The sequence below is a fragment of the Porites lutea genome, chromosome 1 (genome assembly GCF_958299795.1).
Source record: "Porites lutea chromosome 1, jaPorLute2.1, whole genome shotgun sequence".
Lineage (NCBI taxonomy): Eukaryota > Metazoa > Cnidaria > Anthozoa > Scleractinia > Poritidae > Porites > Porites lutea.
Window position 1 is genome coordinate 35,107,610 of NC_133201.1, and position 24,274 is coordinate 35,131,883.

The window sequence follows — 24,274 nt, forward strand, 5'->3', positions numbered from 1 at the left end:
GCAAACTGCAATTTTCACGCAATCGTGTTTTTGTGTTGAGTTCTGTAAGGCAATTTTCTGTCATCTTCCTTATTTGGTAGAAATTGGATCTCGCAAAAAGCACAAGCTGCTTCGTATTAGTGTAATACGACATCCTCCAGTAAACAATTTCATGAGAGCTCCGTGCTGTGCGCATAGTGAGAATTTTAAATCACTTTGAAGGGGGTTAATGTTTCAAATGCATTGGCGTAAGCTGGATTTTTCTCGAGCACAGATTCTGTCCAACCTCTAACCTCTCCAACATCGAGTGTCATGAATTTTTTCAGTTGCCATGTTGCATCAGCATGCATGCGTTTCGCTCTCATTTTTAGCTGTTAAAAACCGCAACTCGCTTAAAGTTTGAGTGTTTTTTGGTCAATCATCAAGTAAGAAAACAAAATGTCATATTTATTACTCCGTGGGATATCAATTGCCTTAGTAAAAATTATTTAACCAGAGGTAAACACCACAGCAGGATAACCAAGATTACTGCTAAAAATAAGTTCTAGACATATTCAGAACCAATATTTACTTATTAAAAAAATCATGGGGAGCTTGATATTACTTGTGTCGTCCCAGTATTATTTGCACAGCACCGCAGCAGAGGACATAGACAAGCATCGGACTATATTTTGGGCAAGTTTGGAGCATTTCATTGTGTTTCTTACTTTTAATGCAGAAGAGCCTAGCTATGATATATTTAGGCCTTATTCGGGTCTTGTTCTTATATATGCTCCTTACCCAGCAAAGCTGCAAAGTAACTTGCCTTTAGCTAGCTTTTTGTTGATTAAAATGCGTCAGTACCTCGTATGAGGTCTGATTGTTTGGGGCTCGAATAAACAACTGGTTGCTGTTTCGTTTTAAACATCCTTTTTATTAAATTGTCGTTTCCATTAATCCCATACACCGACTACAGGGCGGGGGGGGGGGGGGGTTATAGCTGAAGTATGTAAGTATGAAGTATACGAGCAGCATTTTCGTTTGCGGTCCTTTTCTTAGGTATGATAACAATCATCATCATCATCATCATCATCATCTAATAGGCCATTTCCCAGGTCTCTGTTTCAAAACGAGGCTAAGTGCAAAGCCATTGATATGAAAATGATTGTTTATTCTCATGCAAATAAAACTCATTTTCACCAGAAAAGTTTTGCACTTAGCCTCGTTTTGAAAGTGAGAGTTTTTGGAAAGCGGAAATGGCCTATTAAATTCACTTTCCAAGACGTCATTGTATCAAAACACCAGGATTCAAGAAATATGACACGGCCAAGTTTGATTAGGGTCCTGTACGTTTAAGCCTCGCAAAAGCTAATGAGTATACTGGACATCTTTAAGTATTTCTAACTATCTTGCTATGCACTACTTATGATGGATACTAATGGGGACGAAAAGCTGTCTACGGCTGCTACTCGGCTCTGTTAATGTTCAGGTCTTGCCAAGTTCATGGGCCATTTCCGAGAGACGCTCTCAGGACTCGTTCGCAAAAGGGTAGGATGAGCGAAGTTTTCAATGAAATTCTCACGCAAATAAAAGTCATTATTACAAGGAAGGTTTGCATTTAGCCTAATTTAAAAAAGGGGTTTTGGAACTCGGACTGGCCCATTTTTATCTTTATTGTAATTATCATTTACTTCTTCGTTTGTTAAATAAGTGAATGTATGGCTGTTTATAACAACTAACTTTTTTAAAACGCATTTTAGCCGTTTCCTCTTTCCATCAATACTACAGTGTATCTTAACTTTTTACACACATCGTCTTATTTCCCACCAGCAATCGCCATACCCTTCTTGTCCCATTCATTTGACTGCAACGACTTCAACATAAAATGAGCTAAATCTGCTCGCGACAATGACGAAGAAGCCTTTGGTACGAATTGGCCCTCGGCAACCATGTAATTATCAGTTGCAGCTCCTGAAGAAATGAAGAAACTTTTCTTTATTTTAAAATACAAACTATTGCATGGTTTAAGGTTCGTCATTTTACCATATATACATCACAGGACCCCTTTGAGGGAGTAATATCATCAACGTATTGATTAACATCGTCATTCGGCAGTGCCAGATCCAGACCCTTAGATAAGTGGGGGGCCAGGTCTCCCAAATTTCCGGCCCTTCGGGCCTCAGTTTGGTCTAAAAATAAGGGGGACGGGTCCCGGGCCCTCCGGGCCTCTCTCCCCTGGATCCGCGACTGTTCGGCAATTGGAAAGCCCCTAAAGAATGACCACGGCCTAATTTTTTTATCTTGTTACTTGATGATGATGTCGTGGCAACATCAAAACGTTGCGTTAACTCTTTTCGTTACGTTTTAGGTGTTCTAAGCCGAAATTCTATTGATACGAACGCACCTTTTGCTGATGCTAAAGTAGCGTATCAGTTACCTAGAAATTCAATACCAAGTCGCTATATTTTATGGTACCCAGGGCCAATGAATGAGATTGTTATCTACCCAGTTCATTAATAATCTATATCTTTATTCATTTAAAAAAGCTGCGTCACAAAAGTCAGTTCTTAAAGTTCAAACGATAAAAAATATCACCAAATTGAGTGAAACATGAAAAAAGCCGCTCAAAGCTTTACAAGATGGTATAAATAACACAGCAAGTACACAAAACGGCACAGATGACAACTTGATTGCAATGTGATTTTTAAAAACTTGTTGTTTACAAAGTTTTTCAAAGTTCATTTTTGTTGTTTGTAACGCTTGATATGATGTTTGGGAGACATATTTCTTTGACGCGAAGTTGTGATTTTCTCATTTACAAGTAATTTCTTCGCTAACGCTAAGTTCCATATAGCGAGTAATCGTCATCGGCAATATCAACAAAATGAACAAGACAGCCGTGACACAGCCTCTTTAAATATTCATTAAAGAAGAGATATCGCAAATAAAAACAAACATCACGTCAAAGGGTAGCCTCCCACGTAGACGTCACGCAATTCTCCCCAACAAATGTTGGTTGGGGAAGAACGCGTGACCAAGACCAAGAACGTCTGCATGGGAGGCTTGTCAAAAAGGCACTTACCATTGGTTAAAATCGGAGGCCTCATAATAGTGTAGATGAGATTCGACTGCATAACAGTGTTCTCCATCAAAACCATGTCGTTAATAAAGGATCTCATAAACGGTCTAAGCATCGTAATCCATCTGGGATTGCCTGGGTCGTTCTGAGTGTAAATTCCAGTAATACAGACCAGTCTCTCAATTCCATTCCTGGAAATAACACTTAAGAGTGTTAGAAAGTACCTGAGATACGCAAGAGAGCTACTCCTCGGAGCATCCCCCAGAAAGCTATCTATTATTACCACACTCACCAAAATGCTATGTCTTAAATTTTCATAGGCAAATACGTTCTAGCCAATCAGAGAAGCCAACGATATTCTTCACGCGCGAAAAAAAATGATACGTCCAATCAGAAACGCAAACGATGATTTTTCACGTGTGAGAAAAATGACACGTCCAGTCAAAAGCCACAGCGGTGCGTGAGTTTCGCGCCAAATTTCCCGCCTTTTACAGAAGTACCCTTTTTGGTCTGGAATTGAGTGCAGATTGAGTGTAGACTGTTTGGAGCGGAAATAGGCTAAGCTTTTGTGCTTTATGGAACCAAGGTCAGGAGAAACAAACGGCTTTCAAGATGTCTGTTCCAGACATTTGAACCTATATATAATAACTATATCCCTACAATTTTCTGAAGCTTGATTCATGTTTTCACATTTTATTCCCCAGGTTTAGTCTATTGTTCGCAGGAAAAGGAAAATAACCTCTTCGGATTCGAAAGTATAATGGAAATATTAATAAATCGGAAAAATTCTCACCTTCATAAAACTTAAGATGGCATCTAAAATTTTCAACAAAATAATAATGATCTCCTAATCATCGGTAAAGTCAAGTTGTCTTAGGATGACTGAACAGATGAATATTTGGTAGTGCCACTTGAAATGTATTTCTGCCGATCTAAAAGTACTCTGGATATTCCAAAAAGTGTTTTCAATGCATTTAGGAGGAAACTATCGTTGCGTGCCCCTGCAGGGTCACATGTGGGATATGATTTATCAATACGGAGAGTTTCAAGAAATCACGATAGCGACCAGTTAATCAGTTTAGTAAGTTGAAATAATCGCCATGAAATTTTTACGGCGAGAAATGCGAAAATTTAACTTGTGTTGTACTACATTGTACAGCGCTAACTGAGAGAGAGACTGATTTTAGTATACTAGCCGACAAATATACCCTACAATCTATTTAAAGTCTGAAGTTTTTATAAACTCGCCCCTTAAATTTATAAAAACAACAACAACAGCAACCGATAAAAAGAGCAAAAATATAATTGTCCAGTGAGAGAATTGTTTCACAGTTAACTGGCTACAAAAAATTAAAATGAACTCAGTATTTCATTTGAATACCGAAAGGAGGGTTATGATACGCAGGTTATTTCACTGATAATTAAATAGTTAGTACCTTTCCATGGCTGTGATTATTTCCGTTATGGACTTGGAGTACAATGTTGTTGGGGTGAAAAAAGTTCCCCTATGAAATCCAAGGCATGACATCACAGCATTCTTGCCCTCAAGAATAGGAATAAGGGAATCTGCTTGGAACACATCGCCCTTAACAACCTCTAGGTTTTCATGACTGCAAATTTAATAATGTCACTCAGTTAACATTGGTTTATACACACCAACGACCTTAAACTGCCATAAAACTGTAGCCTACAAGCAAGCTCTCAAGTCGCACGTGAGCGGCACGCCAACGGATACGGGGCGAGAACCTTCGCCGCTGGCTCGCGCGTCCTCTCGCAGCAGGCTTCACTCGATCGCCGTAAATGGAGAGCTGCCCGCAATATAACCCTAATACAGCCGGCCAGGAGTCGCTGTATTACAGGCCTTTCATTTGTCGGAACAGTATCCCAGGTGGAAGCGATGGCTCAGGTAGTTTCGCCGCATATGAGAACCAGGCATTAGAAAAAATCAGTCTGATGGCCCTTGCCTTTAGACCGCAGAATAAGGCCAACACCAGACATTGGATGTTTTAGATTAGATCAACTAACCAAAAAAAAATAAAACTTCTCGGTCACCTTTAAAGGTAAACAAACTGATACGGCCCAAGAACAGGCACGTGATCATGATCAGTCTGTTGAGATGAAAAACCGCAAAAACACGTATCCATTTTTTAAATCAAACAAGTACATAGCCGGAAATGTCTTTAACCGGCCACGGGTTATATTAGGGGGGTTAGGGGGTGGAGACGACAGACAAATCGGACGACTTTACACATCAGTAAATTATGCGTATTAGCGTCTACGCAGATCCTAAAGAGAGTCTTCTGTCCGTACATAGTAAATTATTATTTACATTTCTTTCGTTAAACGCTTCCATATATGCAAATTCGTCTTTTTGTCACGACAGTCCACAGGAGATTGATGTTTATCCTTTTACACCCTCTTTACTCCTAAAAGAAGAGGCTAAAGCAAAAATTCCACAAAAATTTCAAATTTCAGTTATAGCAAAATGCTGGAAAGCAAGAGGTACCGAGTTGCAGGTCTTGATAATTTTGAATAAAGGTTGAATAAAGGTGACAATTCCTCTTAAAGGCGGACCAGCGTAATCATCCGTTGAAAACATCACTCAAAACAGAATTGCATGTTTTTTTTCTTCAGAGAGCAAGAAAAAAGGTGCTACTAATTTTCTAATGGATTAAGATTGGAAAAAGGACAACCCTAGAGAAAAAATCAAAATAAGGATCGCAATATTCTGACCAGCTTTTAAAGCAAACAAACCAACTAAAATACACTAGCCCTGTTCATGCATAAAGGAATTAACTTAGCTGTACTTAGCCGCACGACCAAGACGTTTCAACCATTGCTGTTGTATCACAAGGCGCCTGTCACCATTCATTTGTGTTACATGTCAAACTCGTGATATTAAGTCTTACTTCAACTCAATGAACGTTTGTTGAACTATCATGAGACGATTAGCAGAACCTTTTCTTTACGGATGGACGGTTATTTTAATATCAAGGTGCCCCCGAAGACTCAATTTAAAATACCTGAGCGTGAATTTATCCGGGCTTCTTACGACTGCTGTCACTGAATGACCTTTTGCTAGAGCCTGTTTAACAACTTCCTGCCCACTCGGTCCCGAGGCTCCGAAAACGGCCAGCTTTGGATAAAGCAATCGAGCTTCTGCCATATTTTTTTGGACTCGAACAAATCAATTGACCAAAAATCAATAGATACACTTGGTTCCTTCGTACATGACGTAAAATCATGGCACAGGCAGCTGAATTGCTTTATCCTAGCTTAGTTGTTTTTGGCGCTTCAGGTCCTATGGGACGTCTTCTGGTACAACAGGCGCTACAAAAGGGTCATCTTGTAACTGCTGTTGTTAGAAGTCCAGAGAAATTCGACATCAAGTATGGTTATGTTTGTACGAATGTTATTTTCATTCATATGTTCCTGCCCGATGTTCGCAGATCCCAGTTGCAGCATGTTTTGTTTTGTTTTTTTTCGTTGTAACTTCTTGAGTAGGTTAAGATATATGTATGATAAAACATCGTAAAAGCTTATTTATTTATCAAACACCCAGAACGAACCTCAGTTATTTAAAAAAAACGGAAAGACGAGTGATGTACATGTTTACTTTTGTGGGATTGTGCATATTAAGCTTTAGTAAATAACGTACACTTATTCTTCCCAATTTTCTTAAGTAAAGGTCAGAGACGATTTTGCTAATTATTTTGAAACTGCTCTATTTTGTTTTTACCTAATAATTATGGCATGCCTCTGCTTTAATCTCGACTCTTCTTTAGAAAAAAAGGACATACATGTCGACTGCATCTTTGCTCGTCTAGTTGAATTTGCATAATTCTTGTTCGGTTTTCCCAATACCTGCGATAACACACTCTTGAAAGTCACGCAAAGTGTGGAAAGGCATATGCCCTATTTTCAATCGTCACGCACTTGGAGTGAATGCATGTGAACGTCGTGGAAACTTAAAAAGCTGGTTATTAAAACGAAGTCAAACTTGACCACAGTTAAACACACATTTTATGTAGACTCTTCTCAGTTGTCGTTGTTAATTCTTCAGATCTGGTTAATGAACAAAAAACATTTGAAACAACAGACACTTCGCACAGCAGCGCATGAAATTTGCTCTTTCATCGGAGACTTTCCATTTATTTTCTATTTCTTTTTTTTTTTTGGCATTTTTTAGACATGAAAAGCTGGATATAATCAAAGGGGATATATTCAACTCAGAGTCCTTGGTTCCTGTCCTTGAAGGCAAAGGTGCTGTGTTATCATGCCTTGGTGCCCATGGAACAAGTGTCTTTCGACACACAACATTATACTGAGAGTCAATGAAGTCAATAATGTCTGCCATGGAAAAGTAAGTGTCTTGTCCAGTGCTCTCTTGTAACACTGCTGCTTTCTTCTTTTTACAGAGTAAGGGTTGTTCTGATGGTCCTGAAGGTGACTTCGCCCATATGTAGGTTAACTTTGCTCTTGGTTCTCCACCTTACCCCAAGAGTTTTTCTTTGGGTATTCTAGCTTACCCCTCTACCTAAACTAACTCTTACCTTAATTAACTGTGCGATTTTCAAATTCCAGCTTGATCAGCGAGGACAAAGAATCCATTTTTAGATTTGCTAATGCTGAATATAACTATTTTAAACTCAGTATAATAACGTTAACAGCAATTTATCATCAAAATTTGGTTCTTAAGCAAAGAAAATAAGTTGACATTTTATTGCATCTTCCTTCTACAGACATTTTTAGTTTAGAACATCCCTAACTTTAACCCACCACCCCCTGTAGCAGCTTTAGCTGGTTCCAAAGGTATAGAGCTTTATTCCCTTAAAGAGCTTTAAAGGCTAACTGACGAACATTTCCGTTGAACCATTGACCTAATATTTCTGACTTATATTATGTGGAGCTTAATGACAAACAGTATTTGGAAAAACCCAAACAGAAACATAGAGCGGCTTAGAAAAGCGAATTTAACAGTGGTGAGAGACACCCAATTTAATCAACCATCCACTTCACTCCACCCTAAAGAGGTGTAAAGCCGCCTTACAGGGTTACCGCGTGAAAAGAGGTGATGTATAATACAGGTAAAATCCTGGACTCAACGCAAACACTGGACGTTAAGTTAAGCTACAATGGAGATCAAAGAACTTGGGAAAGGTGGTGAAATTCTTCCAAGTAATTGTTACATAGAACGCTGCTCCTAGTGACAATTCTTTAATCAGTCTTGTTTTCTTTCCTTCTTCTCTCCCACTCCCCCTATGGAATGGTACGCCCACTGACAGGACTCATTTCCACCCATTTGCTGCTGGGGTGGGAGAGGGGAGGTTGACAGTTTTACTAATATCACAGGCAAGGTCTCAACACTTATTACCTCCATCGTAGGTTTACTTAATTTGCAATCGAAATTACAGCCTCGCCTGTTGGCTAAGACTGTGTTTACTCAACAGGAGTAAACTTCAGAGAAAAGTGTGTGTCACTTCGTGGTGCACCAGGAAGGAAGCAGGAAATCCCAAAACTGTTGAGTGGCTTTTAAAGCCTGTGGCAATGGCTGGGTTCATTCATGATATGGCTTTGATGGAAAGCATACTTATGGAGTCAGGCCTGTGCTACACCGTGGTCCGTCCACCAGGACTGAATAACAGTAAGCATGGGAAATTGTTGAGGCGTCTTTCTGTTAATGTTATACGCAAACTTACAAGGCAGATTTTCACTAACGACGGAGTCACACTTGGAGTTAGTGAATCAAATAACCGACGCAGCATATAGCAACGTCGCTTAGTTCCTATAGTCAACTAGCTTCGGAGTTAGGCAGTCTTGTTGCCTTGTCAGTGCTAAGTCTGATTTCTAGTTCTCTGTAACTGAACCACTCGCGGTACGCTCCAGGTTTTTTAAGCCGAGAACGCCAACGCTAAGGACAGACTAGATAGGCTGCGAAGAGTCGCCGGAAAAAACAGTAACCATCGACCCAGTTTTCATAATTTATTGAGTTTGCTTATAACTTATTTTTAAAGACGAGATCTACGTGTACGCCTTTGATCACATTAACCTATTTTGCTTTTTTCTCTTTTTTCATAAATATAAAGTATTCCCAGTTGCTTCATACAGTCGCAATGGTAAGGTTTGTCGTTCTCTTTAACACTGAATTTGCACCCTATTCATGTATTGTGGTTTCTTTCATGCAGATCCAGCTAAAGGCGACTACACAGTGGTAGAGGGTCAGTTTGTTCCCAAAGCTCCAATGTTCATACCACGAGCCGATGTTGCAAATTACATGTTATCGTCACTCCAAAGGAATGACTGGGACAGGAAGTGCATGGCCATTGGCGGGAAGGCGTGACATGGCATTTGAACGATAGCCAGGATTGCTCAGTGATTAGTCAACACCTTTTTAACCCAAAAACCCTGCGAAACCACCAAAGTTGTCGAACGTAAGGTTTAAAGTAGTCGAACTGTAGTTGGTGACGTTCCGATTGTGGGATGGTATCTCAAAAAGGACGCCAGACTTCTTCTGTGACAAGCGTGACGGCGTGACACTGCACAACAGACCTCTTCATATTGGTGCATTTCTATAACCATTTTAGTGCACGTGATCTGATGTGGTAAACAACGATTAACGTTTAACAAAATGCTCGAATTGATGTCAACCTTGCTTCCCCTTTTGAAAGGAACAAGATTGCCTATGAACTGGGTCCGGCTTTTTACGGATTTAATACCAAGAATTAAAATACAGTATACGAAATAGCCCTATAGGATTCGGCAGCTTCATCGAAACTGCCTGGGAATTTTTCTGCAATTCTGCCATCATCTCACCGCGTCAACAAACCGCTGCACAAAAGCCTTTTTCGAGACAGGCTCTCGTTCAATCTGAGTAATGTTCTTCAACATTTTGAAAATTATGCGTCGTGTTGACGACCCCTGAAGGAATCCAACCTCTTCTCTTACGGTGCGTTTGTTCTTCAATATATCTTAGCTCATGCCCAACAATTTCTCACAGAATTCAGTACACGACAAAAAAAGGGGAATCACTCACGTTACTACTCACGTTATTACTTGTTACAGGGAAAAAGGTCTTTGCAGCAATATGTTCTGTTGTGTACTCTCAAGACGTGATCATTATAAACCAAACTTGGGGAATGATCTTTGAAATAAACGAACACAAACGATCTTCTCTCAACTAATTCAGAGATTGCGCTTCATCTGCCATGGGCCCGGGGACCTGCTCCAAGCGTTCATATCTGTTCAGATAGTGGGGATGCCGCAAAGAAAAGTGAATAGAGAAACACAGCGAGGGGGTGCTCTGCTCTCCATTTCGCGCCACTCTCCACTGTCTGAACGCCTAAAACTAGTAACTTCTATCAGGGAGTTCAAGATACCACACCAGCTTTAGCCTGTTACAGGCGTTCACACCCCCTACCCCACCCCCTCGCTGCCTCCTCTTCCTGCTCACACCTCTTTGCGCCTTCCCTACAATTTGAACGCCTGAAACAGGCGACGACGACGGAAAAGTCATTTACAAATGACTTTGCATTCTTTGAAACTTCAGCGCTTTCCTTATTTCAATTCCCCTGGAGTTAAACTCCTATAAGAACCAAATCCAATTTAGAAATTTAAAAATTCGTTGTCGTGTTTTGCCTACGAAACCTTTTCCTTTTTTACTGAACCTGAAAAGAACTCCAAAAATGCATATTTTCTTTAAAACAAGACTTTAATGAACTATTATAAAAAGACAATGATCCTCCTCTGGGCTTGTCCTGATAACAATAATCTGGATTTACAGTACAATAGCGAGTAGCAACAGTGAGGTTTTTTCACTGTCTTTGCAAACTGCAATCTTCACGCAATCGTGTTTTTGTGTTGAGTTCTGTAAGGCAATTTTCCGTCATCTTCCTTATTTGGTAGAAATTTGATCTCGCAAAAAGCACAAGCTGCTTCGTATTAGTGTAATACGACATAGTCCAGTAAACAATTTCATAAGAGCCCCGTGCTGTGCGCATAGTGAGAATTTTAAATCACTTTGAAGGGGGTTAATGTTTCAAATGCATTGGCGTAAGCAGGATTTTTCTCCAGCACAGATTCTGTCCAACCTCTAACGAGGCAGAGAAGAAAAAGGCAGCTTCAGCAACATCAGGTGTGATTTTTGTTTTAAGTTACCATGTTGCATCAGTATACATGCGTTTTGCTCTCATTTTAGCTGTTAACAACCGCAACTCCCTTAAAGTTTGAGGGGTTTTTAGGTAAATCATCAGGTAAAAAAACAAAATTCCATTTACTACTCCGTAGGATATCAATTGCCCTGGTAAAAATCATTTTACCATAGGTAAACACCACAGTAGGATAACCAAGATGACTGCTAAAAATAACTGCTAGACATATTTATAACCACTATTTACTAAAATATCATGGGGTGTTATATATTACTTGTATCGTCCTAATATTATTTGCACAGCATCGTCACAGAGAACAAAGACAAGCATCGGACAATATTTTGGGCAAGTTTGGAGCATTTCATCGTGTTTCTTATTTTTAATGCAGAAGAGCCTGGCTATAATATATTTAGGCCTTATTCAGGTCTTTTTCTTATATATGCTCCTTACCCGGCAAAGCTGCAAAGTAACCTGCCTTTAACTAGCTTTTTGTTCATTAAAATGTGTCAGTACCTCATATAAGGTCTTGTTTGGGGCTCGAATAAACAACTGGTTGCTCTTTTCGTTATAAACACCCTTTTTATCAAATTGTCGTTTTCATTAATTCTATAGACCAACTACAGGGGCAAATTTTTTATTGCTGAAGTATGTAATATCTTTTGGCTGCTGATCTACACGTATACGAGCAGCATTTTCGTTTGCGGTCCTTTTCTTAGGTAGATAACCATCATCATCATCATCATCATCACCACCATCATCATCATCTAATAGGCCATTTCCGAGTTGCCCCAAGCCTCTGTTTCAAAACGAGGCTAAGTGCAAAGCCATTGATATGAAAATGATTATTTGTTCTCATGCAAGTAAAACTCATTTTCACCAGAAAAGTTTTGCACTTAGCCTTGTTTTGAAAGTGAGAGTTTTTGGAACGCGGAAATGGCCTATTAAATTCACTTTGCAAGACGTCATCAAAACACCAGGATTCAAGACATGTGACAAGGCCAAGTTTGGTTAGGGTCCTCTAAGTTTAAGCCTCGTAAAAGCTAAAGAGTATACTGGACATTTTTAAGTATTTCTAACTATATTGCTATGCACTACTTATGATGCATTCTAATGGCGACGAAAAGCTGTCTACGGCTGCTACTCGGCTCTGTTAATGTTCAGGTCTTGCCAAGTTCATGGGCCATTTCCGCGAGACGCTCTCAGGACTCGTGCGCAAAAGAATAGCATGAGTGAAGTTTTTAATCAAATTCTCACGCAAATAAAAGTCATTATTACAAGAAAGGTTTGCATTTAGGCTCATTTGAAAGCTTCTGCATGAAGGGGTTTTGGAACTAAGAATGGCGCATTTTTATCATTTAGGTAATTATCATTTACTACCTCGTTTGTTAAATAAATGAATCTATGGCTGTTTTTGACAACTAACGTTTTTAAAATGCCTTTTTAGCCGTTTCCTCTTTCATCAGTACTGTACTATCGAAACGTTTGACAGACATCGTCTTATTTTCCACCAGCAATCGCCATGCCCTTCTTGTCCCATTCATTTGACTGTAACGACTTCAACATAAAATGAGCTAAATCTGCTCGCGACAATGTCCAAGAAGAATTTGGTACGAATTGGCCCTCGGCAACCATATAATTATCAGTTGCAGGTCCTAAAGAAAGGAAGAAACTTTTCTTTACTTTAAAATACAAACTATTGCATTTTACCATATACATCACACACAGGGAGCCCAAGCTCAGTGTGTGAGTTTAATCATTAATACATGTAGTTTCATATTGGGTAATTTAAAATGGTCCCAAGTCTCGGGGTTAAAGGAAATCGTTTAAATCGTAATGGATCGGGAAAATAACCACACGCATTCTATTGAACATTCTAGCGAGTATTTATCTACTTGAATCTTTTACCTGAATTCCCTTACAAGTCCTTTATATTCACGTCCATTTTAAATTACGCAGTATGAAACTGTATGTATTAATGATTAAACTCACACACTGAGCTTGGGCCACCTGTGCGTCATCCGGCAATTGGAAAGCCCTTAGAATGACCACGGCCTAATTTGTTTTTATCTTGTCACTTGATAATGATGTCGTGGCATCATCGAAACGTTGGGTTAACTCTTGTCGTTACGTTTTAGGTGTTCTAAGTCGAAATTCTTACAAAAGCACCTTTTGCTGATGCTAAAGTAGCGTATCAGTTACTGAGAAATTCAATGCCCAGACGCTATATTTTATGGTAGCCAGGGCCAATGAATGAGATTGTTATCTACCCATTTTATAGGAAAATTCATTACCTGACGAGGGAATTCCACGTTAAATTGTACGCGAAAACCAATATCGCGATGAGCGCGATATCGGTTTTCAAGTGGAATTCACGAGTCAGGTAATGGATTTTCCTTGAATCGCATAATCGAATAAAAATCAGAAAAAAAGGAAATCGCCAATAATATTGTTTGTTTTTATCCTCAGGGCGCCCCAGAAAGCCATTTCAAAGTCAACTGTCAGAACTGTCATTGCGTTAGCGAATAGGAAGCAAGGTCGTACAAGTTTGAGCCTTCGACAACTTTTTTTGTCCCTTGTCCTTGTTTTTACATTTGTTTTCAAACTTTTTTGCATGTAAACAAGCTTCACACTAATAATAATGATGAATAGAGGTATTTCACTGAATTTACAAGCCGTTCATCTATAACATCTTTTTTCAAATTGGTCATTTGCTCGAGAAGGAAAATAATTTACACCTTTACCTCTTCGGCGGCAAAACTGAAAGAAATGAAGTGTCCAAAGGAAAGCACTGAAAGTTTAACGTCGCGATTGATATAAGGTAAGTACCTTGAAGTGTTTTAGAAATGCTGTTCAAGTTCAGCTCTGTTTTGTACTTTTCTAAGTACCACGATTCAGGACGATTGCAAGCGGCGTACCCTTTGTTTGGTTGAACTTTGGCTTACCATTTTCTGGGCCGTGTTCACAGGATTTTCTTCTTTTCTCGTTGCCGCTAGCGAAAAAGGTTTCTCATGCCTCTCCAAGAATTTGTAGTTTAGTTCAAAACAAGAAAGAACCTCCGGATCACTTTTAAAAACGCTTTTGTTTGTTTTTAACTTTTCAAAACATGACAATGATTTTGAAAACATTTAAAATGAATTTGTAGAAAACCTTTTTTGGAGTTGTTGTGTTAAAATTTGACGATAGTTGTTACGTAGATGCGTTTTCAACTCGCAGTTCCACACTAAACACCTCGCTTCGTTAACCAATTAGAATGCGAGATTTTACTCAATTATGCGATTCTATTAATAATTCTCTATCTTTATTTCTTTAAAGGAGCTGCGTCACAAAAGCCAGTTCTTAAAATTAAAACGATAAAAATATCACCAAATTGAGTGAAACATGAAAAAAGCCGCTCAAAACTTTACAAGATGGTATAAATAACACAGCAAATACACAAAAAGGCACAAATGACAACTTCATTGCAATGCTGTATTTGAAAACTTGTTTAGACTAACAGTTTTTCAAAGTTCATTTTTGTCGTTTGTAACGCTTGATATGATCTTTAGGAGACTCATTTGTTTGACACGAAGTTGTGATTTTCTCATTTACAAGTACTTTCTTCGCTAATGCTAAGTCCACAATAGCGAATAATCGACATCGGGAGTATCAACAAAATGAACAAGACAGCCGTGACACAGCCTCTTTAAATATTCATTACAAAAAGGATAACAGATATCACAAATAAAAACAATCATCACGTCAAAGGGTAGCCTTCCACGCAGACGTCACGCAATCCTCCCCAACAAATGTTGGTGGGGAAACAACGCGTGACCAAGACCAAGAACGTCTGCATGGGAGGCTTGTCAAAGAGGAACTTACCATTGGTTAAAAACGGAGGCCTCATAATAGTGTAGATGAGATTCGACTGCATAACAGTGTTCTCCATCAAAACCACGTCGTTAATAAAGGCTCTCATAAACGGTCTAAGCAACGTAATCCATCTGGGATTGGCTGGGTCGTTCTGAGCGTAAATTCCAGTAATACAGACCAGTCTCTCAATTCCATTCCTGTAAGTAACACTTATGAGTGTTAGAAAGTACTTGAGATACGCAAGAGAGCTACTCCTCGGAGCATCCCCCAGAAAGCTATCTATTATTACCACACACACCAAAATGCTATGTCTTAAATTTTCATAGGCAAACACGTTCTAGCCAATCAGAGAAGCCAACAATATTCTTCACGCGTGAAAAAAAAAATGATACGTCCAATCAGAAACGCGAACCATGATTTTTCACGTGTGAGAAAAATGACACGTCCAATCAAAAGCCACAGCGGTGGGTGAGTTTCGCGCCAAATTCCCGCCTTTTACAGAAGTACCCTTTTGGTCTGGAATTGAGTGCAGATTGAGTGTAGACTGTTTGGAGCGGAAATAGGCTAAGCTTTTGTGCTTTATGGAACCAAGGTCAGGAGAAACAAACGGCTTTCAAGACGTCTGTTCCAGACATTTGAACCTATATATAATAACTACATCCCTACAATTTTCTGACGCTTGATTCATGTTTTCACATTTTATTGCCCAGGTTTAGTCTATTGTTCGCAGGAAAAGGAGAATAAACTTTTGGGATTCGAAAGTATAATGGAAATATGAAAAAATCGGAAAAATTCTCACCTTCATAAAACTTAAGGTAGCATCTGAAATTTTCGACAAAATGAATAATGATCTCCTAATCATCGGTAAAGGCCAAGTTGCCTTAGGATGACCGAACAGATGAATATTTGGTAGTGCCACTTGAAATGTATTCCTGCCGATCTAAAAGTACTCTGGATATTCCAAAAAGTGTTTTCAATGCATTTAGGAGGAAACTATCGTTGGGTGCCCCTGCAGGGTCACATGTGGGGTATGATTTATCAATAGAGAGTTTCAAGAAATTACGATGGTGACCAGTTTAGTGAGTTGAAATAATCGCCATGAAATGTTTACGGCGAGAAATGCGAAAAATTAAATTTTGTTGTACAACATTGTACAGTGCTAACTGAAAGAGAGACTGATTTTGGTATATTAACCGACAAATATACCCTACAATCTATTTGAAGTTTGAATTTTTTATAAACTCGCCCTATAAAGTTATACTAACAACAATAACAACAACAACAGCAACCGACAAAAATAGCAAAAATATAATTGTCCAGTAATAGGATTGTTTTACAATTAAATGGCTGCAAAAAAATAAAATGAACTTAGTATATCATTTGAATACCGAAAGGGGGGTTGTGATACGCATGTTATTTCGCGGACACATTTCACTCATAATTAAATTGTTAGTACCTTTCCATGGCTGTGATTATTTCTGTTATGGACTTGGAGACAATGTTGTTGGGTTGAAAAAAGTTCCACTATGAAATCCAAAACATGACATCACAGCATTCTTGCCCTCAAGAATAGGAATAAGGGAATCTGCTTGGAACACATCGCCCTTAACAACCTCTAGGTTGTCATGACTGCAATTTAATAATGGCACTCAGTTAACATTGGTTTCTTCTGGGATTTAAGCAATAGAAAACGTTTTCAGTGTTTGCATAGCCTGAAAGCGTGCGTACTATCTTAGTTATTTTATAAACAACTGTAGCCTCTCAAGTCAAATGTGAGCGGCAAGCCAAAGGATACGGGGCGAGAACCTTCGCCGCTCGCTCGCGCGTTCTCTCGCGCGGCTCGCTTCACTCGATCGCCGTAAAAGGAGAACTAGCTGCCCGCAATATAACCCCAATACAGCCAGGAGTCGCTGTATTACAGGCGATTCCAGTCGTTGTTGTTCTGAGTGGTGTATCTTCTCATTTGTAGGAACAGCATCCTAGGTGGAAGCGATGGCTCAGGTAGTTTCGCCGCATATGAGAACCAGGCATTAGAAAAAATCAGCCTGACGGCCCTGGCCTTTAGACCGCAGAATAAGGCCAACACCAGACATTGGATATTTTAGATTGATCAACCAAACAAAAAATATACTCTCGGTCACCTTTAAAGGTAAACAAAGTGATATGGCCCAAGAACATGCACATGATCATGATCAGTCTATTAAGATGAAAAACTGCAAAAACACGTATCCATTTTTTTTAACAAGTACAAAGCCCCGAATAACCGCCACGTGTTGTATTAGGGGGTGGAGACGGCTGACAAATCAGACTACCTTACTAGATCAGTAAATTATGCGCATTAGCGTCTACGCAGATCCTAAAGAGAGTCTTCTGTCCGAACACAGTAAATTATTATTTACATTTCTTTCGTTAAACGCTTCCATATGCAAATTGGTCTTTCTGTCACCACAGTCCAGAGGAGATTGATGTTTATCCTTTTTCACCCAACTCTGGACCAGAGACCCGGCTAACCTACTCTTCACTCCTATAAGAAGCGGCTAAAGCAAAAATTCCACAAAAATTTAAAATTTCAGTTTGCAAAGTGCTGGAAAGCAAGAGGTACCAAGTTGCAGGTCTTGATAATTTTGAACAAGCACGCACCTACAGCGGCATGCCAGTCTCGCCTGCTTGGAGATTAGATAGAAAAATGAGGAGGCGATTAATTCTACAAGAAACATGATAATAAATAATAATGAACTTTAGTAAGGTATTAGATCTGCTATAAACCCTTCCATTTGAAAAATTTATATCTCAAATGATTAGAAATTTTGCAAAATAAAAGTTACACAGGCCTATCAAGCGAGAACTGAGCTTTCAGAAAATTGATATGCGAGGTGTCAATTTTCACACCTATTAAAGGTGTTATTTCCGATTTATATCGCAGGCTCAAAAATTCAATAATTCCGTATTTCTGGCTTTCTCTCGACAGCTAGGAATAACAAGAAAATTAGTTTGTTCATTTGCCTTTAAATTCCCGGCAGTAGCCAGTAAATATTTCCTGAGATATAGAGGTGGAATTCTTTTGTAATGCCCTGTAACTTCAGGCCGCTGCAAAAATTCCACAATATTCCGGGAATTGCTGGAAATTCAATACATTTTTCCTTTACATCATGTGAATAAACCTGGCAAGTTTCAGCGCAGTATTATAAATCCTCATCTTTTTACATCGATTTGTTTTTAGTGCGGTCCAACACAGCCGCAAAATTGCCCCTAATTCGCCCGTTATTTTCGTCGCGCTGCGCTGTTTTCTTCGTCGCCATCTTCCTTTCTTACGAGTAAACCGCTGTTCATATCGTTTGTTGTGCCACTGATCCGATTGTAGCACGGAAAGTGGCGAGAAAATACGAAAATCTTCGTTTGAACTCGTTGCGTGACGTGCTCTCAATATGGTGTCGTAAACAATGTTTTAGCCTTAGTAACGTGCTAATTTGCATAACAGATCATTAAACTGCGGCCTTATCTGTCATCGTCCTTACAAGGATCATATATCTGATGTGTTTGTTGAAGGCTTTTTACAGCCATAGAAATGATTTAGAAATATCAAAACAATCGTACTTAATTTGGGGAAGCAGAATGTAAGCGAAGTTTGCTACAATTTGGCCTGGCTTACTTGAAACTCATAACGCGTTATCAGCGCGTTGTCAACAACGGAAAGTATCGCGTGGGATTTCAGCCCTGTGATTATTGCCCCTGCAGGGTTCCGGCCCAGGCCCGGCACTGACCGGAGCGCATGACAAGCTGTTACGGAATGTACACAGTAGTTGGCGTAAACATTAAAAGGGAAATGGTCTTATCGCCAAATGATGAAGAAGTAGCTAATTCTTCTAAAAAACATACCCAATTCAAAACGGATCAAAAATTCCGGGGGGTACTTCCAGAAAAATTGGGTGGGGGTGTGCAGCACGCTTCTTGAAACCCTTACCCTATTTCAGAGCAAAATCTGTGATTTCCCCTGCCCTATTTCAGACCTGATCAAAAATTTGATACCCTATTTCAGACCTGAAGCCCTGGGGCCCGGCACGTGACCGGAGCGCATGACAAGCTGTTGCGGCACGGCACGTACACTGTAGTTGGCGTAAACATTAAAATGGTCTTATCAGCAAATGATGGAGAAGTGGCTAATTCGTCTAAAAAACATACCCAATTCAAGACTAGAAGGCACAAACCATACCCTGTTTCAGACCAAAATGGTCGAAATTGATACCCTATTTCAAACCAAAACGGCTAAAAAAGCAAGCGAGACTAATAAAGGTGACAATTCTTCTTAAAGGATCATCCGTTGAAAACATTACTCAAAAGAGAATTGCATGTTTTTTTTCAGAGACAAAGAAAAAAGGTGCTACTAATTTACTAATGGATTAAGATGAAGAAAAGACGATTCTAGAGAAAAAAATCAAAATAAGAATTGCAATATTCGGACCAACTTTTTAAGCAAACAAACGAACTAAAATACACTCCCTGCATAAAGGAAAAGCTTAGCCGCACGACCCAGACGTTTCAACCATTGCCGTTGTATCACAAGGAGCTTATCACCATTCATTTGTATTTCATGTGAAACTCGTGATAAGTCTTACTTACTTACTCAACTCAAGGTACGTTTGTTCAACTATCGCGAGTCCATCAGCAGAACCCTCTATTATGCATGGGTGGTTATTTCAATATCAAGGTGTTCCCGAAGACCCAACCTAAATTACCTCAGGGTGAATTTATCCGGGCTTCTTACGACTGCTGTCCGCCCTGAATCAGCCCTCTACCCAAACTAACTCTTACCTTAATTAACTCTGAGATTTTCAAATTCCAGTTTAATCAGGGGGAGATAAAGACTCCTTTTTTTTGGATTTGCTAATGCTGAACATAACTATTTTAAACTCAGTATAATAACTTTAACAGCAATTTATCATCAAAATCAGTTGAAATTGTATTGCATCTTCCTTCTACAGACATTTTTAGTTTAGAACTCTCCTAACTCTAACCCACCACCCCCTGTACCAGCTTTAGCTGGTTCCTAAGGGTATAGAGCTTTAAATCCATAAAGCGCTTTAAAGGCTAACATGGGCGGTTATTTCAATATCAAGGTGTTCCCGAAGACCCAATCTAAAATACCTGAGCGTGAATTTATCCGGGCTTCTTACGACTGCTGTCACTGAATGACCTTTTGCTAGAGCCTGTTTAACAACCTCTTGTCCAGTCGGTCCCGAGGCTCCGAAAACTACCAGCTTTGGATAAAGCAATCGAGCTTCTGCCATGTTTTTTTGGACTCGAACAAATCAATTGACCAAAAATCAATAGATACACTTGGGTCATTCGCACATGACGTAAATTGAGGATGACAGACGTGAACGTGCTCATGGCCCAGGCAGCTGAATTGCTTTATCCTAGCTTAGTTGTTTTTGGCGCTTCAGGTCCTATGGGGCGTCTTCTGGTACAACAGGCGCTACAAAAAGGTCATCTTGTAACTGCTGTTGTTAGAAGTCCAGAGAAATTCGACATCAAGTATGTTTATGTTTGTACGTATGTCGTTCCAATTCATATGTTCATTTGTGCTAGCAATTGCACTGATGATCACAGATGTTGCACCATACTTTTTTTTCGTTTTAACCTCTCTAGTAGGTTAAGAGATATGTATGATAAAACATCGTAAAAGCTTACTTGTTTATCAAAGACGAATGATTTTACTTTTGTGGGCTTGTGTATAACTCATCAGTGTTAATATAAGCTTTGGTAAATTACGTACACGTATTCTTCCCAATGTTCTATTAAAAGTAAAGGTCAGAGACGATTTTGCTAGCTAGTTATTTTGAAACTGCTCTAAATGTTTTTATCTAATAATTCTGGCTTGCTTCTGTTTTATTCTCGATTCTTCTTCAGAAAAAACGAAGATACATGTCGACTGCATTTTTTGCTCGTCCAGTTGAATTTGCATAATTCTGTTTTGGTTTGCGTAACACCTGCAATAACACACTCTTGAAAGTCACGCAAAGTGTGAAAAGGCACATGCCCTATTTTCAGCCGTCACAAACTTGGAGTGAATGTCGTTGAAACTTAACAAGCTGGTTACTGAAACGAAGTCAAACTTGAACTAGAGTTTAACACACATTTTATGTAGAAAATAGACTCCTCTTGTGGTTGTAAACTCTTTATATTACTTGATGAACAATAAAAACATGTCAGTGAAACAGACACTTCGCATAGCAGCGCATGAAATTTGCTCTTTCATCAGAGACTTTCCATTTATTTTCTCTTTCTTTTTTGCATTTTTAGACATGAAAAGCTGGATGTTATCAAAGGGGATATATTCAACTCAGAGTCCTTGGTTCCTGTCCTTGAAGGCAAAGATGCTGTGTTATCATGCCTTGGTGCCCATGGAACAAGTGTCTTTCGACACACAACGTTATACTCAGAGTCAATGAAGTCAATAATGTCTGCAATGGAAAAGTAAGTGTCTTGTCCAGTGCTCTCTTGTAACACTGCTGCTTTCTTCTCTTTACAGAGTAAGGGTTGTTATGATGGTCCTGGAGGTGACTCCGCCCATATGTAGGTTAACTTTGCTCGTGGCTCTCCTCCTTACCCCAAGAGGTTTTTCTTTGGGTATTCTAGCTTACCCCTCTACCTAAACTACCTCTTACCTTAATTAACTCTGAGATTTTCAAATTCCACTTTGATCAGGGGGAGATAAAGAATCCATTTTTAGATTTGCTAATGCTGAACATAACTATTTTAAACTTAATATAATAACGTTAACAGCAATTAATCATCAAAATTTGGTTCTTAAGCGAAGAAAATAAGTTGACAATTTATTGTATCTTCCTTCTACAGACATTTTTAGTTCAGAACTTTCCTAACTTTAACCCACCACCCCCTGTACCAGCTTGAGCTGGTTCCTAAGGATATAGAGCTTTAAATCCATAAAGAGCTTTAAAGGCTAACTGACGAGCATTTGCCTCGAACCATGTGTCTTCCTACTATGTCTGATTTCTGATTTATATTACGTGGAGCGTAATGATAGACAGTATTTTGGAGAAACCCAAACAGTAACACAGAGCCGCTTAGAAAAGTGAATTTAAGAGTGCTGAGTGACACCCAATTTAATCAACCATCCACTTTATTCCACCTTAAAGAGGTGTAAAGCCGCCTTGCAGGGTGACCGCTTGAAAAGAGGTGATGTATAATTCAGGTAAAATCCTGGACTCAACTCGAGCACCAGATGTTAAATTAAGCTACAATGGAGGTCAAAGAACTTGGGAAAGGTGGTAAAATTCTTCCAAGTAATTGTTACATAGAACTCTGCTCCTAGTGACAATTCTTTAATCAGTCTTGTGTTCTTTCCTTCTTCCCTCCCACTCCCCCTATAGAATGGTGCGCCCACTGAAGGACTCATTTCCACCCATTTCTGCTTAAAATTCAACATTGCAGGGATGGGAGGTAGGAGGTCGACAGTTTTACTAATATCACAGGCAAGGTCTCAACACTTATTACCTCCATCGTAGGTTTACTTAATTTGCAATCGAGATTACAGCGTCGCCTGTTGGCTAAGACTGTGTTTATTTCACAGGAGTAAACTTCAGAGAATAGTGTGTGTCACTTCGTGGTGCACCAGGAAGGAAGCAGGAAATCCCAAAACTGTTGAGTGGCTTTTAAAGCCTGTTGCGATGGCTGGGTTCATTCATGATATGGCTTTGATGGAAAGCATACTTATGGAGTCAGGCCTGTGCTACACCGTTGTCCGTCCACCAATACTGAACAACAGTAAGCATGGGAAGTTGTTGGGGCGTCTTTATATTAGTGTTATACGCAAACTTTCAAGGCCGGTTTTCACTAACGACGGAGTCAGACTCGGGCCAGTGAATCAAATTAACGACGCCGCATATAGCTACATCACTTAGTTACTATAGTCAACTAGATTGTCGGAGTCGCAGTCTTGTTGCGTTTTCCGCGCGTCTGATCTCTAGCTCTCTGTAACTGAACCACTCACGGAACGCTCCAGGTTTGCTAAGCCGAGAACGCCAACGCTAAGCACAGACTAGGCAACCATCGACCCAGTTTTCATAATTTATTGAGTTTGTTATAACTTATATTCATGGACGAGATCTACGTGTACGGATTTAAACACATTAAACTATTTTGGTTTTTTCTCTTTTTTCATAAATATGAAGTATTCCTAGTTGCTTGATACAGTAGCAATATACTTTCCCATTCTTATCGTAAGGTTTGTCGATCTCTTTAACACTGAATTTGCACCCTATTCATGTATTGTGGTTTCTATCAGATCCAGGTAAAGGCGACTACACAGTGGTAGAGGGTCAGTTTGTTCCCAAAGCTCCAATGTTCATACCACGAGCCGATGTTACAAATTACATGTTATCGTCACTCCAAAGGAATGACTCGGACAGGAAGTGCATGGCCATTGGCGGGAAAGCGTGACATGGCATTTGAACGATAGCCAGGATTGCTCAGTGATTAGTCAACACCTTTATAACCAAAAAACCCTGCGAAGCCACCAAAGTTGTCAAACGTAAGGTTTAAAGTGATCGAACGGTAGTTGGTGACGTTCAGATTGTGGGACGGTATCTTAAGCGGTATCTTAAAGAGAACGCCAGACTTCTTCTCGAATTAATGTCAACCTTGCTTCCCATTTTGATTTAAGGAACAAGATTACCTATGAACTGGGTCCGGCTTTTTACGGATACAATACCAAGAATTAAAATACAGTATACGAAATATAGCCCTATAGGATTCGACAGCTTCATCGAAACTGCTTGGGCATTTTTCTGCAATTCTGGCATCATCTCACCACGTCAACAAACCGCTGCACAAAAACCTTTTTACGAGACAGGCTCTCGTTCAATCTGGAGTAATGACTCTTCAACATTTCAAAAATTATGCGTCGTGTTGACGACCCCAGAAGGAAACAAACCTCTTCTCTTACGGTGCGTTTGTTCTTCAATATATCTTAGCTCATGCCCAACAATTTCTCACAGAATTCAGTTACTTGTTACAGGGAAAAAAGTCTTTGCAGCAATATGTTCTGTTGTGTACTCTTAGGACGAGATCATTATAAACCAAACTTGGGGAATGATCTTTGAAATAAACGTACACAAACGATCTTGTCTCAACTGATTCAGAGATTGCGCTTCATCTGCCATGGGTCGGGGCACCTGCTCCAAGTGTTAATATCCGTTCAGATAGTGGGGATGGCGCAAAG

General features: G+C 39.5%; 2 protein-coding genes and 2 pseudogenes across 2 annotated transcripts; 2 read left to right on the top strand and 2 right to left on the bottom strand.

Annotated features, from left to right (window-relative positions):
• Positions 1 to 1,639: 1,639 nt before the first annotated feature.
• On the bottom strand, positions 1,640 to 6,236 carry LOC140949015 (flavin reductase (NADPH)-like). Its single transcript, XM_073398274.1, has 4 exons — positions 6,061 to 6,236; positions 4,474 to 4,647; positions 3,041 to 3,228; positions 1,640 to 1,929 (listed from the first exon to the last, which is right to left on the bottom strand). Exons 1-4 carry the CDS (start codon positions 6,201 to 6,203, stop codon positions 1,775 to 1,777), a joined length of 660 nt encoding a protein of 219 aa, XP_073254375.1. The 5' UTR covers positions 6,204 to 6,236; the 3' UTR covers positions 1,640 to 1,774.
• A 44-nt stretch (positions 6,237 to 6,280) lies between these two features.
• LOC140949024 (flavin reductase (NADPH)-like) lies at positions 6,281 to 10,203 on the top strand (annotated as a pseudogene).
• Positions 10,204 to 11,962: 1,759 nt separating this feature from the next.
• On the bottom strand, positions 11,963 to 20,386 carry LOC140949041 (flavin reductase (NADPH)-like; annotated as a pseudogene).
• On the top strand, positions 20,366 to 24,185 carry LOC140949034 (flavin reductase (NADPH)-like). Its single transcript, XM_073398288.1, has 4 exons — positions 20,366 to 20,565; positions 21,334 to 21,507; positions 22,625 to 22,818; positions 23,339 to 24,185. Exons 1-4 carry the CDS (start codon positions 20,399 to 20,401, stop codon positions 23,491 to 23,493), a joined length of 690 nt encoding a protein of 229 aa, XP_073254389.1. The 5' UTR covers positions 20,366 to 20,398; the 3' UTR covers positions 23,494 to 24,185.
• The last annotated feature ends 89 nt before the right edge of the window (positions 24,186 to 24,274 follow it).